Source organism: Ailuropoda melanoleuca, chromosome 9 (assembly GCF_002007445.2).
Source record: "Ailuropoda melanoleuca isolate Jingjing chromosome 9, ASM200744v2, whole genome shotgun sequence".
In the NCBI taxonomy this organism is placed as follows: domain Eukaryota; kingdom Metazoa; phylum Chordata; class Mammalia; order Carnivora; family Ursidae; genus Ailuropoda; species Ailuropoda melanoleuca.
Window position 1 is genome coordinate 85,081,528 of NC_048226.1, and position 17,558 is coordinate 85,099,085.

Genomic DNA, 17,558 nt, shown 5'->3' on the forward strand with positions numbered 1-17,558 from the left:
CCATTTACATTGAGACTGATTATTGAGGGATATGATTTTAATGATGCCGTGTTGTCAGTAAAGTCTTTGTTTCTATAGATTGTGACTTTCTGTTCTGTATCACTCTTGGGGCCTTTTTACTTTTATAGAACCACGCTTAATATCTCCTGTAGGGCTGGTTTTGTGGTTTTGAAATTGGTCAATGACTGGCGATTCTGGAAGGTCTTTATTTCTCCATCCATTCTGAATGACAGCCCTGCTGGATAAAGGATCCTTGGCTGCATGTTTTTCTCATTTAGTACCCTGAATATGTCTCACCAGACCTTTCTGGCTTGCCAGGTCTCTGTGGACAGGTCTGACATTATTCTGATATTCCATTCTCTGTATGTAAGAAACAGCCTTTCAAGGCTGTTTCCTTGGATCTAAGATTTGCAAATTGTACTATTATATGTTGGGGTATCAGTCTATTCTCATTGATCTTGGGAGGGGTCCTCTCTGCCTCTTGGACATGAATGCTTGTTTCCTTCCCCAGATTAGGGAAGTTCTCAGCTATGAATTGCTCAAATATATCTTCAAGACATCTCTCCCTCTCCACCTCCTCAGTGAACCCATAATTCTGACATTGGAACATTTCATGGTATCATTAATCTCTCTCAGTCTGATCTCTGGGGCTTTATTTCCCGTAACCTACATTCCTAAGCGTGGATTTTTTTGAGTCCAGATTCTATTTTAGCCTTTTCTTCTACTACCCCATCCTCCCATTCACTGATACGTTCTTCTGCCTCATTCACCCTGGCCGTCGGAGCCTCTAGTTTTGACTGCATTTGGCTCATAAAATTTTTAATTTCTGCCATATTCGCTCTCATATCCGTCCTTAGAGATTCTATATTCTCATTAACATTTTTGTTAATACTTTTTTCAAGTCTACACATCATCTTGACCATTGTTACTCTGAATTCCGTTTCTTTTTTTTTTTTTAATTTTATTTTATTATATTATGTTAATCACCATACAGAATTCCATTTCTGATAATTTGGTTATATCCATATCCATTAGTTCTGTGGCAGAGGCCAGAGGACTCATTGTCTTTTCTTTGCTGGGGGGGATTTCTCCTCGTCATTCTGATGAGGAGAGGTTGCGGGGTTGTCCAGAGCCCAAATTATTGATCAGGACCCAGGCTGTGCGCCCTTATTTTATAGGGATCTTACGGATGTGGGCTTCTTGACTTTTCAGCCTGCCTTCTGGGGAAGGGCCTGCCTCACCGATACTCAGGCAACCCTGTTTGGGTAGAGTCTCCGTGTCCCCTGCGAGGGGGGATGGGGATGGGCATGCTGTGAGCCAGTATTTCCAGGCTTTTTTCTCTGGCGGCTTTCCCTGGCGGTCTGCTGTGCCTCTTCTGAGAGTCAGAGCAGCAGTGGCCGAATCTCAGCCTCTGTCTCAGAGCAGAGGGATCGCGGACCGTTCTCCACTGATGTTCTGGCCACTTTAACTCTGTTACTGTTGGTGCTGCTCAACCCTGCAGCGTCCCGGGATGTGCGCCCCACACCCGGCGTCCCAGCCCTCACTTCCAGGGCCAGCGCGTCTCTGTCCTTTGTGTTTCTAACACTGCCAGCCGCCAGCTGCCAGCTGCCCGCGCGCGCTCCTGGAGCTCCCAGTCTCAGTCTGGATCCAGTGAGGCGTGCGTTCCCTGGCTCACGGTCTCATTCTGCTCTCTCATTCTGCTCTCTCGAGGTTGCCGGTCCCTGAGTCCACCCGCTCCCCCAGTCCGCCTGCTCCCCCGTGCAGGTGGCTATCGCTTTCCGGCGCCCGAACGCGGCGGCTCCCTTCCCCTTCCGTTTATCTTCCGATACCTGCGTGCGGTTTCACTGCTCCCCGCTTCATACCTCAATACTCAGCACTGGAGATGTTCATTTGTAGAGATCCAGATGTATCTTCCTGTGTCTCAGGCTGATTCCGTAGTTGTTCAGACTGGCCTGGTACCTTTCCAACTCGACTCAGGGGACCGGCTGAAAAAGGGGTCCCCTACTCCTCCACCATCTTAACTCTTCCTCCGAAGTATCCTATCTTTGACTCATAGTTAATACCTTTCATTTTAGTCTTCCATAGTATTTTATTACAAAGTCCCACTTTTGTTTATTGCAGGATTCATTTAATATTTCTGTAAATTACTGGAGACTTTAAAAATTCTGTTTTCCTATTTTCAAATTATATTTGTTTGTACAATTTATCAAAGACATTGTAGAACTGAGCAAAGATTATTGAACCAGGGGTCATTAGAGATGGTTTCTAGTTACATGATTGTGGGCCAGTCACTCCATTTCTCTGGTCCTTTATTTTCTTGTCCATAAAGTGTTGAGATTCTTTCAGATGATTTCTAAGGTGCCCTCCAGCCTTAGAGTTCTTATCATGCTATGTTTTCCCACCATTATTAAATAAGATGTCAATTGTAAAGGTAATTATTTCTAGTAAGTGATTTAATAATTATTTCCACAAGAGGGAGCTTGAAAACTATACTTTAGCATAAGACACCTTAAGTTTTCTAAACAATGACAGGTTTATAATGAAGGATTTAAGGATTTAAATAACTTTATGTAACTTATGTTACATAATAAGCTTTTGAGGAAAAAAAAATCATCATTTGGATAAAACAAAAAGATTTTGAAGAATTGGAGGACATCATCATATTTTCCAGCCAGGGCTGTTGTGTGCCATTCAAAGAAAAGCAGGATCCTTCTTTATTAAACCCTTAGCAATACTTACTTTTGGGTTCAGAAAAATGCTTGGTCTATTAGTTATGATTTATGTTTACTATACTAGATACTAGTTATATACTAGTTATATAATAGTAGATACTAGATATAATTATAGTTTTTTCTCCCTCTTCTGTTAGTATTGTTTGCTTTTGGTGGTGTGGCTAAAAACTTGGACTCAGTGTTTGAATCCTAGCTTCTATACCTACTAGTTATATGACTGAGGCAAATTATTTAAAGTGAGGATAATAATAATAGTAGTGCCTCATGAATTGTCATGAAGATCAAATAAGATAATGCATTTACCATACTTAATAGTGTCTGGCACATAGGTCCATTTATATAATATTACCTATTACGATTCTATGTAAGGTGTGGTATGTTTTTCTAACTTACCCTTTTATTTTAGCCTCTATGAAGAATCTGCAGAAAATTTGCAACAGCTGTCCGATAAACTTCCAGCTCCCGGTAATATTTTATGACTTTTTTCAATAAGCTATATCTTATGCTTTCTATGAATGAGTGATGAATTCAGTCTTTATGCTAGTGTTCTCAATTCTAATGTTGCAATACAAAATGAAAAAAAAAAAGTTTAGAGGGAGAGGAGAGAGAGAATCTTAAGCAGGCTGCACTCCCAGTGCGGAACCCGATGGGGGGGCTCCAACTTAGGACCCTAAGATCATGACCTGAGCTGAATTCAAGAGTCGGATGCTCAACCAACTGAGCCACCCAGGCGCCCTGAAAAATAATTTTTTGATTGAAGTTGATACAAAACACAATCCACTACTTTAATAAAGTATATTACTGAGACATTACAGTTCTCTTAATTGTTTTTATTTAGACAAAAATTATAACTTAGAATATTAAATACCCATCTCCATTTCCTTATGTAGTTATTACTGACGAATGTTTCCACTGCATACCATTGTTTTCCACAGTATGTTCTATAGAACACTAGTCCTATGAACACCTCTAGGAGAAAGAAGTCTTTAACCTAGATCATTTGGATGACATTCTTAGAAGGTGTGAGGTCACTGTATACATTATCAAATAGAAAGTTATACAGTAAAAGAAGCCCTTGATTCAGCATTTTTAAAAAATATTTTATTTATTTATTTGAAAAAGAGAGAGATCACAAGCAGTGGAGAGGGAGAAGCAGGCTGCCCATCGAGCAGGGAGCCTGATGCGGGGCTTGATCCCAGGACCCAGGGATCATGACCTGAGCCAAAGGCAATGCTTAATTGACTGAGCCACCCAGGTGCCCCTACTTAGCATTTTTTTTTAAAACCCCTTATCTTTTTTTTTTACTGTAATGGAAAACATATCTTATGAAATATTACATCATACTATTCTTAAAACTGTATTGTCTTAAATTTATCTTTCTTTGTGTCAGTCAAGTAGCTGGCATCTAAAGCTCAGTACAATTTGGCCTCTATAAATAATTTTGAAGAGCTTTCTTGAATATTGTCATCATTGAAGGTCATTTGTTAAGCAGATATTTGTTGCATCTATTATATGTCATGTTTTGTGTAGGAGCTGAGTATATGTGATGAGTAAAGCATATGTAATTACCATGAAGGACTTGATAGCTCATCATCTAATCCTTATATTCAAGATCATATTTTAGTGTAAAGGTCCCACATGGAAAATAACTAAATACATACATAAATAAACATCAAGTTTTTGAATGAAATGTGTCAAATTCAAAATATGCATTGAAATATATAGTTGGTGTTTTGGCGAGTTAGAATGCTTTCATTATCAAATTTCTATTTGGTTTCTGTTTCATTTACATTTTCTTGGTCCTTTGGTAAATTTATAATTTTATAAAATGTGAAGTTTCATGAAGTTATACTTTTTTCTTAGGAACTAATGATGTTGTCAGTATAATTGAGTTTTCTGAGTGTTTTATTGTCCTATAAAAAGAAATAATTTATTTGAACATTACAATTTTATATTAATTCATTCCCTTTTATATAAATTGAGTATAGAAAAATACACTGAAATTGCCCAGGTTTTTTTTTCTCTGTTCAGTACAACAATAGCATTGATGATCTCAAGAGCAATATATATAATTAAGCACTGGTGCATAATTGGCAAGTAATTTTGATGGACTCCATTGTCTCCTGGAGTATGCTAGCTATTTCAAGATAACATGGCTTTAAATCAAATGATGAACATTTAGAAATTTTGAACTTCTAAAGACGTGTATTGTTTTGAAGAATTTCAGAGATTAAAGTTAAAAATCCTTCTTTTTCTTCTAAATAAATGTAAAATTCAGTTGTTTAGGATACTATTTTGGGACAATTCTGATTTCTAAAAACTTACAAAAATGCCTTATTCTCTTTCTAGGTAGAGCAATGATAGATATAATACTGTTGCCTTCTGACAAAGATCCTCCTAAATTGAAAGACTGTCTACCTGCCGTAGGAGCACTGAAACATTTGAAGGAATGGTATTCAGCAAAGATTACTATAGCAGGAAGTCACTATGAAATGTAAGCTGCTTTGTTCATACTTGCTCTCAGTGTTATCTGTTTTTACATTAGCATGGTACCCTGTTTTTAATAGACTTAACGATTTGAAGATTTTTTTTAATGTGACAAGATAGTTTTATGTCATACTGTTATTAGAGGTTTATCTATTGAGAAGAATCTAGATTTTTCTTGTTTCATACTTTATTTTCCTGAGATATTTAAGTTTTTAGTAAATATCATTAATGGCTGTTTTATAACCATTATTGAGCATTAATTATCTAAACACACTGTGTGCTTTTAAATAGGTACGTATTGTCCATTGAGCACCACAATGAATACCATGGATACATGGATACACTGGATTTGTAATGTCATATTTGTTTTTTTGTTTTATGTGCAATGTAGAAACAAGTATATACTATTGTGTTTTATGATATTTTAGTAAGGATCAGTTGTATCCTTAAAGAAATATTCAATTGGATTTATTAACTTCATGATTTTCTTCATTTAACAAATGTTTATTGAGCACTGACTTTATGCCAAGCACAGCAATAGATGCTGATGAGTTAAGAAAGTGAGATTTGATCTTGTTCATTGAAATACAGGAGAAATAGGAATGCTAATAGTCATGATCGTCTGTGATAAGTGCTATTATGGAATTCCATACAAAGCTATATGAGAAAAATTTGGGAAAGCAGTTCTCCCTTTGAAGATAAAGGACTGATATTAAGTCTGTGTATGTATGTGTATACCTGACACATTTAAGCTAATAGTAATAGGAAAATCTGTTCCTTCATCTGTAATGTTAAGGGTAATTCCTCTTAACAGGGATATTGAGATTAAAAGGACATGTTACAGTGACTCCCTCAGAGACTGACTAAAGGAATGTTCTATAACATTAGTAGATAAAAGCAGCGATAGAAATTTTGCATTTTTACCTATTAGGATTGTAGTTAACTATAACCCTTAAATCTAAGGAAGATATAAAACCCTGTATTTAACCATCATAATCTTTTATTTATAGAAATTGTCAGAAAATTGCAGAATACCTCTCTGCTAATGTTGTATCTTTAGAAGATCTCAAAAATGCTATTGACTCAAAGGAATTATGGAGGGGAAAGATTCAGATATGGGAAAGAAAGGTAAGTGGATTTCTCAGTTATCACAGTTTGCAAAGCAGGCTTTTCAACTTTATTTACGGCACAGATAGTTTAAATGAATTTGACTGAAAATGTACCTTATGAAGATGTCCTAGAATAGCGCTAAGAATTTTCCGGGATAATAGAAATGTTCTGCCTGTGCTAATACAGTAGCCACTGGCCTTATATTGCTACTGAGCGCTTTATATGTGATTCCTTATATGATTATTTCAACCAAAAAAAATAGAATTTTTAACTTTATTTTAATTAAATAGTCACCATGGTTATCTTTTGGATGCTGCAGCTCTAGAATCTAACAGTCTTTTAAAAATATAGAATTTGACATTAGTTGGGTTCATGTTGTTTATCCAAATGCTTTATTTCATTGCATGTATAAACTACTGGAAAGCTGCTTAGAACATCTTCTCTTAACTATAATACCACTTTAATTTTTTTCAAGATTTATTTATTTATTTTTAAGGTGAGAGAGAGTGGGAGCAGCGGGTGGGATAGAGGGAGAGGGAGAGAAATCTCAAGCAGACTCCTCACTGAGCACAGAGCCCAGTACTGGGCTAAGTCTTACAACGCTGAGATCATGACCTGAGCCAAAATCAAGAGTCACATGCTTAACTGACTGAGCCACCCAGATGGTCCTGTAATACCACTTTAAGTGATCACTACTCTCTACTGATCAGCTCTCTGATTTTGAGCAATTGTTTTTAACCTCACGAGATCTCAGATTTCTCCACTATAAGATGAAAATATTGGAGTTCAACTTCTCTAATCTTAAATTTCTATGAGGCTCCAATTCTATTTTTGCATCTTTTATGATGAATGAATATGTTTAGTGTCTTATTTGTATGCATGTGAAAGTAAGTACCTAGTATTTTATATATTTTTGAATATAGGCAAAACTAAAACAGCAAAATTTCTTGGGACACCTGGGTGGCTCAGTTGGTTAAGCATCTGCCTTCGACTCAGGTCATGATCCTGGGGTTCTGGGATCGAGTCCCACATCAGACTCCTTGCTCAACAGGGAGCCTGCTTCTCCCTTTGCCTGCCACTCCCCCTGCTTGTGCTCTCCCTCTCTCTCTGACAAATAAATAAATAAAATCTTAAAAAATATACCAAAAAAACAATGAAGTTTCTTAATGTTTTTTTCAGGGTGGCATGGGAATGTGATTTGGGTCTTATATTTCTATAAAAATTTATTGCACTAATTACTAGATTTTTTTTTCCTTTTCAATTCACCTTTAACTATGGCTTAATAAAAATTCTAATAAGACAATAGGAATTAATGTGATTGGGTCCTTCTTGCTGATTTACATGCTGCCTCATTCTTACCTTGGGAAAGTTCAATCTGCAGGTAAACCTTCTCTGCAAGTGGTTTTAATATAAACAAACCACACAGCCAGCTGGAAGCGTGTAGGATAGAATTAGCTAGAATTGTTTTTGTATACATTTTTTAAAACTGCATGTTTCCATACACACAAATAATGTCAGAGTTCTTTTCATGTGATTCCTTTATTCTTTTATGAATAGGAAATTAAATGTTCAAATCTCCATAACATGAATTTAAAACTTGAAATCACTTGTTTTGGTGGAGAATAGCCTTTAGCATAGAGGCATTATAGTGATTAAAGACATAGATTCTGGAGTTGGATTGTCCGCATTCAAATCCCTACTCTATTTCTCGCTAGTTTTGTGTGACACATTGGGTAATAGCCTTTTGGTGCCACAGTTATCTTCATCTGTAAGATAGGTGTCATAATATTTCCTATCTCATAGATTTTTATGAAGGTTAAATTATGTAAAGCACAAAGTAACCACTAATTAAATGTTAGTATCATTAGCATTACTATTAATACCCCTACTATTACTGCTTCTATAGGAATTGATCTTTTCACCAACAACTTATTTTGAAAGCAAACTATGTGTGAGGCCCTGTCCTAAGAATTTGTTTAAATAACACAGACAAGCTCTGTTTTTGCAGAACTTGCAGACTGATAGGAAGCCAGATATTGAACCAAGTATATGTAAAGGAGATTGTTTGGCTCTGTGGTTCCAGGGAATGGGTTTCATACACTCTTGTGGGCTGGTATAGGGCCAAGGAGAGCTTTTCATGAAAAGATCTATATGTAAGTTAAAACAGGAAGGATGTGTGTATAATGGAAGAACCACATTTTGAGTTGAGGAATCAAAAATATATTTCCATGTGGTTTTCTTTGCAACTTTTACATTGCAATAAGATGTATTGGTTTTTGTAAGTTTCTTCATGGTATTTATAACTGTGTTCTTTTCTTTTCAGTTTGGATTTGAAATTAGTTTTCCTGAATTTTGTTTAAAGGGAGTCACACCTAAGAATTTTAGTACATCTAATTTAAATCCTTGCCTTCTTGCCAAAAAGGTAATATCATCAAAGGATAAGAATATTTTACCAAAGGTAATCTATGTTTAATCCATTTTGCAATCATCCATTCATGCATATTTTTCTTATAAGATATGTTTGAATCTTGAAATTAACGTTTCTAATATATGTGCTTAAATGTGGTCACTGACATAATTTTTGTTATAATTAAGTGCTTTAATTATACTATGTTATCAGCATTGAATGTTGGCAAAACTATCATTACTTTATTTTTAAAATGGAACGATCCTAGCTTTAGGTCAGTATAGACCTGAAACTTCCTTTGGTGAGGACTTTGCTATGGGACCTTTCTGAGACTTGGTTTGGAGGGCGTATGATACACTGGAAAGAGAACAGGCTTTGATGTTAGGTAGACCCTGGGTTTGAAACCTGGCTCTGTCACCTATAAGGTATTGTAACCTGGGTAGATTAACTCATTTGTGAAATGAAGACAGTAACACACTTACCTTACAAAGTTATTACGAAGGTTAAATGAGGAAAAGGATTAGAGTACCTGATATTTGCTTCATTCACAGTTTAAGAAGTATTATTTTGTGTCGCAATCTCTATAGATTCATTCTTAAAATGCAAATATTTATGAAGTATAACAATTTAAAAGGGCTTAGTTGGCTTTTTTTTTTACATTGGAAAAAATAGCATAAGAAGAGGTATATATATAAAAGTCCTTTAGAAATTCACTTTAAAAGACCCAATTCAAGAATGTGCAAAACAATAGTCATTGAAGTTACAAGGATGTCAGATCGATGGGTAATATTTTCTGATCAAAGGGTAGTACAAAAAAGGGCATATTTCTGATGTGAACACATTTCCCAGTAGTTGTTCAGAATTACTTACTTTTAAGTAACCTATCATGGCCATCTTTCACAGGAATATCTATTCTTTTCTAAAGATTATAAGATTGATGACCTCAATGTCTCTTCTTTCGTAGTACACCGTTCAAGTACGAATAATGTATTTAAATTTTGCTGCGGTTGACAGGAATCTTAGGGTACAATCTCCCTCTCTCTCTCTCTCTCTCTCTCTGTACGTGTATACATATACTTTATAAATGTGTGTATTTATGTGTATATATACACATAATTATATATGGTGAAATTACTCAGCTTTCTGCAAGTTTTAAACTTTGGGTAGTCCTCTCAAGATGTGTTTGCTTTTCTTCGCCCTTCTTGTGAAGTATTGTAGCCTCAACTTCTAAAATATCTGTCCTCCTTCACTAGCTTACTGTTGGCTTAGTTTTAGACTCTGCCCAAAGAAATACTGCAATTTTATTTCTCTGAGTGGAGCTGTCTTTGTTAATTAGGACTCTTGGCTTTACTACCTCTCTTAACTTCTTCAGCATTTCTTTCAAGGATTTTTTTTTTTCTTTTTTTAAATCTCAGCATACCACTCAATCTAAGCTCATCCTGGAGAATCTTCTCTTTCTCTCAGTCTTGCAAACCCTCTAAGTTTGTTTCTTCAGTATCCTAGCCTCTTGGGTCACTTGTCTGTCTTGCTGAAAATAAACATAAAAAGTTGAGAACTATTGTCTTCCTTTGCTTGCCTCTTTCCAGACTCATTTTCCCTCTATTCATACTCTTTTCAGTTACTAAGAAATCTCTATGTCTGTCTCTAATCTGAAAGGTAGAATTAAAATGGAAGAAATTCTTGTCAGCTGTAGAGGATTTAATGTTCGGCTTACATAATGTGTAAACACCTGCTTTTAAAGATCCATATTGCATGGTGCACTGGGTGTTATATGCAAATAATGTATCATGGAACAGTGCATCAAAAACTGGGGATGTACTGTATGGTGACTAATGTAACAAAATAGAAATTATTAAAAAAATTAAAAAATAAAGATCCATTTTAAAGTTTTAAACTCTAATCACTAATTTGTTCACTTTTATTTACAGAATTTAAAGTATTCCATAATCTTATTTCTTTCCTAGGTTTTCCATTATTATGGCCCTGCTTTAGAATTTGTGCAAATGATAAAATTATCAGATCTACCCTCCTGCTATATGTCGGACATTGAATTTGAGTTGTATCCTTTTTTTTACATGTTCATTTTAGATTATATTTTCTATGTCAGGTAGAATGTTTCCTTTACATTTATATATTTGACCATGCTGGGTTTTTTTTTCTTTAATAATATTCAGTATATTTTTCATTGCCATGGTTTTAAGAGAAGTTCTACAACTTTCAAAAGGAAAAAATCCTCCTTCAAGTACTATATGCTTCTAGAATAGGCAGAAGACTTTCTGGTATTGCTACTCATAGCTAACGGGTAGGGAGGATGGAGAAATATTAGGAATATGTGGAGAAAAAGAGAGTAATTTATGTACTCCTGACATGTGCAGATGTTTCTCTTGCCATGGGCAGGATGGATATATAAGCACAGTCCACCGTATCTTTTTACATACTTAAGTAAATGCAAGTGCTGTGTCGTATATCTGCAAATATTCAACATATTTTAGACTCTTTAAGAAAAGGATTTTTAGAAATATACCTAAGAACAGAACATTTTGTATAAAAAGAAATTGTTGCCTGGAAATGGAACACTAGCATGTTGTTCTTAAATTTTTGTGTAGAAACTATAGTTTTTACAAATCTCTTTTTCTGATAATTTATAGGGATGCTCTTCATAGAAGCACTTTTTTCTTGGTATATTTTCAGCATTAGAAAAATAATTATCCTTAAGGAAAAGAGCAATTGTGAATTCCTACAGTTAAAATTTTTAATGAATTAATCTAAGCATCTTTTGAGTTAGTGGACCAAACTCGTTTTAGGGAGTAGTATTGTTTCACGGTTACCATCCCATCATTTCTTTAACTCCTGAGTGCAGAGGGTTGACAAAAAACAATACCAAACAAAATTCCATGTTGTTGTTGGAGCAGATTTCTTCTCTGCATGGCAAGGTATAGGTTTTTGTTTTGTTTTGTTTTGTTTTGTTTATAACTTAACATTTAAGGATGGGTGAGGAAAGGGAATACAGTTTGTTAATCTGCTTTTGCATAATAATTTTGCTTCTTTAATATAACAAAGGATTTTGGTCCTAATTGGTATTAAGATACTTTGAACTTCCCATAATAACACCAAAGTCCTCTGCAGACATGAAATGATGTTAAGTTTTTAGAAGAGATTTTCAAAAATAAGCTTTATGACTGGTAATTTTGTTAGTTTTAAAATTTGAAAACACGTTAAATTATTGTTAATCTACTCCTTCAACATCTGATTTCAGTTATGTGAGAAGATACTCGTATGCGTGCATTATCTTTTTCATGGTAGGACAGGTGGGTGGAAGTGAGAAAAACAGCTAAAGCCTTACTGTATTATCATTTCTAAGTTTTCAGTTTTTCTTGTCTTTGAAGATTTTATTTATTTGTCAGAGAGAGAGAATGAGAGAGCACAAGCAGGGGGAGTGGCAAGCGGAGGGAGAAGCAGGCTCCCCGCTGAGCAAGGAGCCTGATGGGGGACTCCATCTCAGGACCCTGGGATCATAACGTGAGCGGAGGGCATCCGACTGAGCCACCCAGGCATCCCTCAGTTTTTCTGTCTTAATTCTGGTGATGTTTATGAGATTTGTGGCTATTTCAGTAGTTTTATATATTCAAGTCATCTATTTAAAGTCAAGTATAGTTTTTAATAAGAAAAACTGAAAGTTTGCTTTTCTTTCTGGTTATTTGTTTAACTACTGTGTTTCTATGAAAACAATTTTTAATTATACAGAATATTTATTGGCAGTATTTACTTAACATTATCATACTGTGTTAACAACAAATAAACTGTATCAAACAATTCTATAGAGAGGAAAATGATTATGATAGTTATAGTTTCCCCATGGCACTATAGTCAAATACTGGTTATAACAATTCCCTTAGAAAATTGATACAGTAAAAGAAATGTGATTTTGGCCGTAAGATGCTTGACTATAGATAATTTAAAATTTCGACTTTCACGGTTATGCATCTGCATCTTGATTTTGGCTCAGGTCATGATCTCAGGGTGGTGAGATCGAGCCCCACATTGGATTCCACTCTGGGGCTTAAGATTCTCTTCACCCCTGTCCCTCTGCCTCTCCCCCGCCTGAGTGTTCTCTCTCTCTGTCTCAAATAAATAAATCTTAAAATTTTGACTTTCAGCCTCTTTTTCCATAAAATTAATTTTTTGAATATTGTGCTTAAGTGTTTATTTGATGAAGTAGCCTTTGAAGGAACAGCCTGAAGTATAATATTAGCCTGTGTTTTCATCCTCTAAAGAATACTTAATATGCAACTGAAAAAATTTATCTTTTCTTATTTATCCAACATGTATCATGTTATGTGCTAGACACTGTGCTAGATATTAGGGATCCACTGATGGATTGCACAGATGAAAACTATCTTCATGGAACTTACATTTTGGTGGGAAAAGGAGAAAATAATAAGAACTATGAAGAGGGGAGCCTGGGTGGCTCAGTCAATTAGGTAGCCGGCTCTTGATTTTGGCTCATGTCGTGATCTCAGGATCATAAGATCCAGACCCCTGTGGGGCTCTACACTGAGTGTGGAACCTGCTTAAAATTCTCTTTCCCTCTCCCTCACCCCCACCCCTCACACTCCCTCTCTCTCACTGCCACCCCTGCAAAAAAAAGAACTATGAAGAGAACAAGCAGACTGCAATAGAGTAATAAGGTGGACCTACTTTAAACAAATTAATAAGATCATGCATCTCTATGAAAATATGCACATAGAAATCTTGCAAAGTTGTATAGTAAACAAAGAAAAAAGACAAAAAGAAAAAAAGTCACGAAGAATTTAAAAAAAAATTTGTTTCTATTTTAACCCAAGTAACTAAATAGTTCTCTGTATTACCTTATCTAGTTCACCTAATTTTGGGGGGCCTCTTCATTCTAAAAAATGAGAATATCATTTATCATTAATCATTTCACCTATGTTTTCAAATAGGGGAGGAGAGGAGTATGGCAGAATAGAAAGTCTCAAGTAAGAGTATATGTACTTTGGAAAACTTAAGTTTCTGATTCTTAAGTCCTAGCTCTACCACTCACTGGCTTATAGCTTTTTAAATTGTAAACTGTAAGTAATGATCCCTGTTTTGCCTGTTTCAAAAGTTGCAATGAAAACCAAATTGGAATATATTTTATAAACTGTGAAGTATGATATAACCGATGGTTGGTAACTAATTTTAATGTCTTTGAAGTTTATCTGGCCCAAATGATAGACACACATATGTGAAATATTTTTCTGAGAGGTATAAAGCTATAAATATCCTCTAGATATTTTGAAGATAAGATGAAATTTTTAGGAATTAATTTTATAGGTTATTTTTCAAGTAAAAATCAGACACATACCTGTAATTTGTTTAATACAGGTATGAAATAACGCTTAATGCATCTCATTATTGAAGATAAGCAACATTAATACTAGAAGCAAACTAAACTATTGATATTTATATCATATTTTCAGTTGTTTTGTTTTAAATTTGGTATATTAGATTATCATTTTTATTGCTTCTTGGACAATGACTATAAAATATTAGAGTATTCTTGTACTTGGGTGGCTCATCGGTTGAGTGTCTGATTCTTGATTTCGGCTCAGGTCGTGATTTCAGGGTTGTGAGATCAAGTCCCGCATTGGGTTCTGTGCTCAGCACAGAGTCTGCTTGGGATTCTCTTTCTCCCTCTCCCTCTGCATCCTACCCTTCCTTTCGTGCTCTCTCCCTATCTCTCTCTCTCTAAAATAAATAAATAAATAAAATCTTTAAAAATATATTAGTTCTTTATCAGTAAGGGACAAATAAATGATGGAACTTTGTATAGATGTTCCTACTTTAATGCAGCAAAAGGGATGATTTTTGGAAACATAATTTAGCTAACATATCCCTGAATGTGGAGCACTGTATTTTCCTTTTATACTGGGTCTTAATTAGTCTTTTACATTTTTGAAAAAAGTACTTTTGGTTTGCATGCTTATTCTTTGAAATAATGCTAATGCTTTATAACTTGGTTTTCATTTATTTATTCAGCAATTTTGTGTGGGGGGCTGGGGCAGAGACTGCCTGCTTGTGCTAGGGGCTTGTTTCTGATACTGGAGAGAATAAAATGGACAAGGCCCCTCCTTAGGAAGCTTTTATAGTACTTAAATTTTAGTGATTTATATGCTCTTAAGTCAACTTCTGACTTTAAAAAAACAAGTTTGATTAGCCCCAGAATAAAAATAAAAACCTTTTATAGTTGAAGCTTATTTTATTAGATTAGTAAAAAAAATAAGAGGATTGTTAAGGAATCATGATATCTACTAATCGTATGACCAGGAAATATTTTTTATTTTGTTTTAAATCTTTTGAGAGAGCAGCAGGGGTGAGGGTGGTACTGGTAGGAGAGGCAGAGGGAGAGGGAGAGAGAGATTCTTAAGCAGGCTCCACACCCAGCATGGAGCCTGGTACAGGGCTCGGTCTCACAACCCTAAGATCATGACCAGAGCAAAATCAAGAGTCGGCTGTTTCACCGACCGAGTCATCCAAGCACCCCAGGAAATGTTTTTTTAAGAGGAGAATTTACAAGGTTAGAATTGTGGTTGCCTTAGCACCTGTTTGTTCTGGTGGTGCCTACTGAAAAGAACGAATCAAGGTTTTGAAATGGTATTTGGTTTTTAAATTCTGGAAATAGAGTGATAACCTAGAAGCACCATCCTCAAGTCTCAGAATGTATCTAACGATTAGTGCATGAGTGAGAACGAGGTATCAGAATCCAAGTTTGTTATGAACACCCTATAGACAATTGACATAAATGTATTTTGTAGGAAATTGTAGCTTAAAGGATTTAGAAATGTTTATTTTCATATTTGTAGTAAATATTTATTCAAGAATAAGTTGTCTCAAACATTTGGCTATTTCTTTGCCTGGGTAGGACATATTTATAATATCAGGCTTTAAGTTGGGCATTGAACTGCATTTAGCATCTCTAATTTGTTAAGCTTTAATATAATAATTATATAATTAAGTTATAAATGGTCCCTGATCTAGCATACTCACAGCTTTGTCTATCCTTTGGACTAAACACTTTTGTTATGCATTTTGCGCTACATAGCCTTATTTATGCAAGTATGAAGAAGTAGGATTTCCTGTCTCAAAGTTAAATATAGATCTTTTTATACTTAGTGATTATTTTCTATTGTTAATATTTTTTATTTTTAGTGTCTAATAATTATGTGAAATATATTTGACTTAGAATTTTAAAAAGTCATGGCTATAATAATAAAAATAAACATTTAATTCTCCCTTTTTTTGCTCCTAATATACTTATTTGTATATCTAAGAATACATAAGATAATAAATAGCAGTAAAACAAATACATTAAAGTACTCGCTTAGTATCATATATGTCGTTGAGACTCATCCATCTACAAAGGACAATTAAAAATGATTTTTCATTAGATTTGAGATCTATAAGATATCTTAGTTTAATTTCCTCAGAGTTAAAAAAAATGATACTTATTGGGATTTGCTGATTGTTATAGCTTTTATTTCTAAAATAACAGGCAAAATGTAGCTTACAGAGTACAGTTTGTTTTATTCAGTACCTAACCAAATTGAGATTTTGCCTAAATATAATATGCTGGCTCTGGGAGAACAAATATTTAATAAACATCTGTATGCCCAGCCCGGGGAAGGCAAAGGTGAATAAACTGAGTTTTCTCATAAATCAGCCAGAAGCTGCTGTATATTTTCTGGCATATAATTCATGGTTTCTTTGCATTTTATGCCTTATTAGGATTAAATCTCTGATTTCTAGGAACAGAAGTTTTGAAATTACCTACAGATGTACTGTAATTTTGAAACCAGAACAATAATCCATCTAGTCAAAAGGTTATAAAATTATGGCTAAGTATGACAAATCTTTTGATGATGCCGTTCCCAGTCTCTCACTGGTTTGCAGATATACAAAGAAATGACACTACAACCTGGACTTGAAGCAAATATTTTGAATAACAAGGTTTTCGGAGATCTATAACTTAATGGAAAAGGGAGCCTCTGTTTGACTACCTTTTTCTGGTTTTTGACTTTTTTTCTCTGACAGTTTGGGCATTGTTTTTGTTTTTCCAGTAGGCTTCTGAGAGAGCATTACCAAGTACATGTTATGTAGGTGAAATTCAAGTGGAAAATTGTCAGGTAACACTATTTAAGAATTAATCTCAGTGTGCAGTCACTAAAAATATGTTCTGTTTTATCCAGGTTGGTGCTCTTTTCGTATTGCCGTGTACTATTAGTAACATACTTATTCCACCTCCCAGCCAGCTCAGTTCAAAAAAATGGAGAGAATACATAGCTAAAAAGCCTAAGACAATCAGTGGTAAGTAGTAAATCTTTAAGTTGTTTTATGAAATGGAGATGACATTCTTGGTGAGAAAATAGTATTTATTACTACTGATTAAAATGAACCCACATCATTTTAAGATTTTTTATTATCTCTTAATAAGCTACTGTTAGTAACAACAAAATGTATGCTACCTTATTCATTAAAAAATCAGTGTTCTAAAGGCAGAAGATTTGGTTAAGTAGATAGCTAATTATATTGAACATGGGTTTCTTAGAGACATTTCAAGAATGAAATTTATGCAAATAAAGTGGTTAGGGGTTCCTGGGTGTCTCAGTTGGTTAAGAGTCTGCCTTCGGCTCAGGTCATGATCCCAGGGTCCTAGGATCAAGTCCCGAGTTAGGCTTCCTGCTCTGCGCAGAGTCTGCTTCTCCCTCTGCCTCTGCCCCTGCTCGTGTGCGTGCTCTCTCTCTCTCTGACAAATAAATAAATAA

At 35.0% G+C, this 17,558-nt stretch overlaps 1 protein-coding gene across 5 annotated transcripts in view; it reads left to right on the forward strand.

Annotated features, from left to right (window-relative positions):
- The window catches only part of MTBP (MDM2 binding protein), a 76,710-nt gene that overhangs the window by 9,781 nt on the left and 49,371 nt on the right, over nt 1–17,558 (forward strand). For 4 of the 5 annotated variants that reach the window (XM_002925534.4, XM_034668567.1, XM_034668569.1 and 1 more), the window contains 7 exons: nt 3,139–3,197; nt 5,082–5,226; nt 6,230–6,347; nt 8,653–8,787; nt 10,701–10,795; nt 11,597–11,669; nt 16,983–17,100. In XM_002925534.4, the coding sequence (XP_002925580.2) occupies nt 3,139–3,197; nt 5,082–5,226; nt 6,230–6,347; nt 8,653–8,787; nt 10,701–10,795; nt 11,597–11,669; nt 16,983–17,100 (743 nt within the window). The remainder of the gene's footprint in view (nt 1–3,138; nt 3,198–5,081; nt 5,227–6,229; nt 6,348–8,652; nt 8,788–10,700; nt 10,796–11,596; nt 11,670–16,982; nt 17,101–17,558) is intronic. The other variant, XM_034668566.1, reaches the window with a different exon arrangement.